A 5,602-nucleotide genomic window follows, 5' to 3' on the forward strand; every position below is an offset into this window, starting at 1 on the left:
GTTTGTCCAGTACTGAGGTCAGGCTTCAGGATCACCTCTGGAGCCTTTTTTTAAAAATTGGTGTTACATGAGCTATCCTCCAGTTATCTGGTACAGAGGCTGATTTAAGCGATAAGTTACATACCACAAGCATCAGAGGGGTAGCCGTGTTAGTCTGGATCTGTAAAAAGCAACAGAGAGTCCTGTGGCACCTTATAGACTAATAGACGTATTGGAACATAAGCTTTAGTGGGTTAATACACATCTGACAAAGTGAGTATTCACCCACGAAAGCTTATGCTCCAATACGTCTGTTGGTCTATAAGGTACCACAGGACTCTTTTTTTACATACCAGTTACTAGTTCTGCAGTTTCACATTTGAGTTCCTTCAGAACTCTTGGGTGATACCATCTGGGCCTGGTGTTTACTGTTTAGTTTATCAATTTGTTCCCTCTTCGATTGACACCTGAATCTGGGACAGTTCCTCAGATTTGTCACCTAATAAGAATGGCTTGTGAGGGGGGCTCTCTTCCACATCCTCTGCAGTGAAGACCGATGCAAAGAATTCATGTAGCTTCTCCGTAATGGCCTTGTCTTCCTAGAATTCCCCGTTAGCACCTCGATCATCCAGTGGCACCCCGGATTGTTTGGCAGGCTTCCTGCTTCTGATGGACTTTAAAACATATTTGTGGTTAGTTTATTAGTTAGTAAAAGTTTTAGTTAGAAGTGTGTTTGATTTTAAGTTTGCTTTTTATTAATTTGTAACAAAACCCATAAAAATAATAGAGCTGGGTTTTCTTTCAAAACTGCAACAAGGGTCATGAGAATGCCTCCCCGGGTCATAGGGTATTCAGTAAAGTATCTTGGAGCCACTTCTCTCTGTGCGTAGGCTCATCCCCATGTCCCTTGCATAGAGCATCCTGAAGCAGCTCTTGCCCTGGAGCTGAGTGCTGTGTGGTCAGGGGGAAAGAGCAAGACACACCCAACAACTATTCCATCCAGCACACTTCACCAGCCTCTCCCAGCATCACCACCCAGTACATTCATACCCAGCATCTCCCTTCCCAGCTGCCCCAAACCCGCCAGAGTTTCTTGCCATGACTTCAATCCCACAATCCTTTGCAGACGCCAAGGATTGTGGGATTTGGGGTTATGGAAAGACATCACAGCTAGTTTTTAGGCCCCAGGTGGAAAAAGGCTGAGAGTCACTAGCCTAGATGACTCTCCTAGTAGATATATGTAACCCTTCTGCCCCTCTGAGTTGGCAGCAAGGGCCAGGTTCAGTATCTAGGGGTTCTGTTTCAATAACGCAATGCAAAACCGGCTTGAGCCCCCACCCAGTGACCTGGGACAATTACCTACCACCCCCCGGGCACCTCTAGGAGGCAATACTTCCCCTCTCGCAAGCACAGAGTCTGAGTGTAGCAAAAGCCTTTTAATAAAGGAGGGAAACAATGCGGCATTATGTTGGGGAAACACCACAAACAGGATTCATAACACAAACCATGAGCAAAAGACCCACCTCCAAGTAAGTTTGGCAGTGTCCTTTTCCCCTCAGGGTCTTAAGTCCAATCACCCCAAAGTCCAACATCCCCAAAGGCTCTGTCCCTGGTCAGAGCTGCCCCAGAGTTCAAAAGTTTATCTGCAGAGTTTTACCCCCCCCAGCCTGGGTGGAAATGGGGGGGGGGCACACGGGGTGTTAAGGGGCACCTTACGTGGTCCGAGGCCGACTACCCCACCTCTCCATGGAGTTCTGCTGCAGCCTTTATCACAAATAGCTCTGCTCTATCAGCCGCGCCGCTCCGCTAGCGTCCCTGCAAACTGCTCCGCTCCCTGTTTCGTGGGCCACTCCAACTGTCCCACAAACTGCTCAGCTCCCCCACTAGTTAACACAGCACTCAGGGATCTCAGTTCAGCAATTTTAGCTCTTTTAGTGATTTCAGCTCTTACTGATTTCAGCTTGTAGTAGGGGAGCCCCAGTGCTGGTGCACCATTGGCCCAAAGTGAATTCAGCTCAGCAACTTCTAGCTAGACTCCTAATGGAAGCAAACTTAGCTCTGTTATTCAACAGTGAAGAGAGGGGGATAGTGCAATTGGTGTTCCAAGCCCTCAAAAGGGGGCCCATGCCATCAAGTACACATACTTGTGCCCAACCTCTTTCCATTCACTGGGAGTTGTAACCCATGCCCCTTGTCTAGCGAGTGCTATTTAGTTACTGGTGAGTCCCTCTGTCATACAACAGTTCCACTAGCCTTGATTCACAGAATCCGGGTAACAACACTTTATTCTTCCTGCCCCAATAACAGAGAAACTGGGGATCCCACACCAGCCAAAGTAACCATTTTCAGTTGTTCTTGTCCCAGGCTAGGCGGGTGGGTGTGCCTATGCAAACAAGATCAGCCCCTGAAGTTCTTTTCCACCCTCGCCATAATTCACCACCAGATGTCAGGGTAGAGCTCATCCTGACTCTGCTTACATATAAATACAACTCCAATTGAATATTTCACTCAGGGTATGTCTACACTACGGGATTAATCCAAATTTATATAATTCGAATTTGGGAAACAGATTGTATAAAGTCGAATGTATGCGGCCACACTAAGCACATTAATTCGGTGTGCATCCAAGTACCGGGGCTAGCGTCGATTTCTGAAGCGTTGCACTGTGGGTAGCTATCCCATAGCCATCCCATAGTTCCCGCAGTCTCCCGCGCCCATTGGAATTCTGGTTGAGATCCCAGTGCCTGATGGGACAAAAAACATTGTCGCAGGTGGTTCTGGGTACAGCCTCACCCCTCCCTCCCTCCCTGCATGAAAGCAACGGACGGCAGACAACCATTTCGCGCCTTTTTTCCTGGGTGAACACTGCAGACTCCATACCACGGCAAGCATGGAGCCCACTCAGCTCAAGACAGCAGTCATGAACATTGTAAACACCTCGCGCGTACTCGTGGAGTTTATGCTGAGCCAGGACCAGAAAAATGAGGTGAGGAGGCAGCGGCGGCAGCAGCGCAGCAACAAGCGTGATGAGGACATGGACACGGACACGGACATGGACACAGAATTCTGTCAAACCGTGGGCCCCAGTGCTTTGGAGATCATGTTGTTAATGGGGCAGGTTCTATCCATGGAACGCCGATTCTGGGCAAGGGAAACAAGCACAGACTGGTGGGACCGCATAGTGTTGCAGGTGTGGGATGATTCCCAGTGGCTGCGGAACTTTCGCATACGTAAGGGCACTTTCATGGAACTTTGTGACTTGCTTTCCCCTGCCCTGAAACGCCAGAATACCAAGATGAGAGCAGCCCTCACAGTTGAGAAGCGCGTGGCGATAGCCCTGTGGAAGCTTGCAACGCCAGACAGCTACCAGTCAGTTGGGAATCAATTTGGAGTGGGCAAATCTACTGTGGGGGCTGCTGTGATGCAAGTAGCCAAAGCAATCACTCAGGTGCTGCTACAAAAGGTAGTGACTCTGGGAAATGTGCAGGTCATAGTGGATGGCTTTGCTGCAATGGGATTCCCTAACTGTGGTGGGGGGCCCCTCCCTCCCGCCCCCCCTCCCGCCATGAATTCTCTGGGATGATCTCTGTACCCCTCCCCCCACCGCGTGGCTGGTATCAGGGAAGATCCCTGCTAGCCAAATGCGAAAAGCCCAGGGCCAATTTCCCCCCCTGCGCTTGGCTAACTGCAGGGAAGGATTTATTTTCCGCCACAGGCAAACAGCCCAGTAGGAACGGCCACCTCTGTCCCCTTAATTAAGTTCCCGTATTTCAACCAGGTTACCATGAGCGATATCACTCTCCTGAGGATTACACAGCAAGATAAAGAACGGATGTTGCTTGAATGCCAGCAAACACCGGGACCATACACTGCCAGGCTTTGTCAGGGAATGATACCAGATTACTTGCTGCAAGCATGGCGTGGTCAAGTGTCCTACCATGGAGGACGGAATAAGGCTGCACTGCCCAGAAACCTTGTGGCAAGGCTTTTGGGGTACCTCCAGGAGAGCTTCATGGAGATGTCCCTGGAAGATTTCCACTCCATCCCCAGACACATTAACAGACTTTTCCAGTAGCTGAACTGGCCGCGAATGCATCCCAAGTCCTCAGGGCAAAGTAATCATTAAAAAACGCTTGCTTTTAAAACAAGTTTTATATTTTAAAAGGTAAACTCACCTGAGGTCCCTTCCATGGGGTCATGGTCTTGGATACTGGCTTGGGAGGGTTGGGAGGGTACTTCAGTCAGGCTGAGAAAAAGATCCTGGCTGTTGGGGAGAATGGAGTGCTGGGTGCTCTCTGCAAGCTCGTCCTCCTCCTCTTCCCCATCCGCAGAATCCTCAGGTGTAGCTGATGAGACTATCCCTGACCCGGAATCCACGGTCACAGGTGGGGTAGTGGTTGCGGCCCCCCCTAGAATTGCATGCAGCTCGGCGTAGAAGCGGCATGTCCGCGGCTCTGACCCGGAGCGACCGTTTGCCTCCTTTGTTTTTTGATAGGCTTGTCTGAGCTCCTTGACTTTCATGCGGCACTGATCTGAGTCCCTATTGTGACCTCTCTCCATCATGCCCTTGGAGATTTTTTCAAAAGTTTTGGCATTTCGTCTTTTAGAACGAAGTTCTGCTAGCACTGAATCCTCTCCCCATATAGCGATCAGATTCAGTACCTCCCGTACGGTCCATGCTGGTGCTCTTTTTCGATTATCAGACTGCATGGTTACCTGTGCTGATGAGCTATCTGTGGTCACCTGTGCTCTCCATGCTGGGCAAACAGGAAATGAAATTCAAATATTCCTGGGGCTTTTCCTGTCTACCTGGCCAGTGCATCTGAGTTCAGATTGCTGTCCAGAGCGGTCACAATGGTGCACTGTGGGATAGCTCCCGGAGGCCAATACCATCGAATTGCGGCCACACTAACCCTAATTCGAAATGCTAAAATCGATTTTGGCGCTACTCTGCTCGTCGGGGTGGAGTACAGAAATCGATTTAAAGAGCCCTTTATTTCGAATTAAATGGCGTCGTTGTGTGGACGGGTGCAGAGTTAATTCGAATTAAGGCTGCTAAATCCGAATTAAAGTTGTAGTGTAGACTAGGCCTCAGAGGAGGCTTCTTTTAAAGAAATGACTGTTCTCCCTTGGGGCTCACCATGTGAGTCCAGATTTTTATTATCCAACTAGGAATCTTGCTAATAACAATAACATGAAGCTGTACATGATTCCAAGTCTTTTACGTGGCTTGATTCACAAAGCATTGGACTTCCATCCTCAGTGCGCTGGTGCTTGTATAAAACACATGTGGATCTGCTGAAGGCCTCAAGAAACTCAAAATGTTTCTCTTGGGATGTTCCAAAAAATCCCACTGAGTAGCTCCATTTCCAAAGTCCAATTTCAATAAGCAAGTGTGACTGGTTTATAGTTATTTTTCTCCATGAAAATATGAGCTGGAAAAGGTCATTTGAGGCTGTAAGTCTGATGAGATCAGAGGAAACCAGTCTGGTATTTCAGAGAATCCATAAGGCATATGGCTGACACAGGATTATATTTCATTTCTGAATAAAGCGCCTGTGTGCTTTCATTTTATGTATTTATACAAGGGATACAATTTTGAGAAGGATTTTATTTCACCCCC

At 48.6% G+C, this 5,602-nt stretch overlaps 1 protein-coding gene across 1 annotated transcript; it reads right to left on the minus strand.

The window, feature by feature from the left end:
- Window positions 1–2,814: 2,814 nt before the first annotated feature.
- On the minus strand, window positions 2,815–5,142 carry LOC128829284 (myb/SANT-like DNA-binding domain-containing protein 2). Its single transcript, XM_054014631.1, has 2 exons — window positions 4,155–5,142; window positions 2,815–3,120 (listed from the first exon to the last, which is right to left on the minus strand). The coding sequence occupies exons 1-2, from the start codon at window positions 4,687–4,689 to the stop codon at window positions 3,101–3,103; spliced, it is 555 nt and encodes a 184-aa protein (XP_053870606.1). The 5' UTR covers window positions 4,690–5,142; the 3' UTR covers window positions 2,815–3,100.
- Window positions 5,143–5,602: the final 460 nt, after the last annotated feature.

The sequence above is a fragment of the Malaclemys terrapin genome, chromosome 25 (genome assembly GCF_027887155.1).
Source record: "Malaclemys terrapin pileata isolate rMalTer1 chromosome 25, rMalTer1.hap1, whole genome shotgun sequence".
Taxonomy (NCBI): Eukaryota; Metazoa; Chordata; order Testudines; family Emydidae; genus Malaclemys; species Malaclemys terrapin.

Coding starts and splice junctions, on each gene's coding strand:
- LOC128829284 (XM_054014631.1), bottom strand. CDS start 4,689: ATGCAGTCTGATAATCGAAAAAGAGCACCAGCATGGACCGTACGGGAG. Junction 3,121..4,154: donor CCCCATGGAAGGGACCTCAG/GTGAGTTTACCT, acceptor TCCCTTGCCCAG/AATCGGCGTTCCATGGATAG.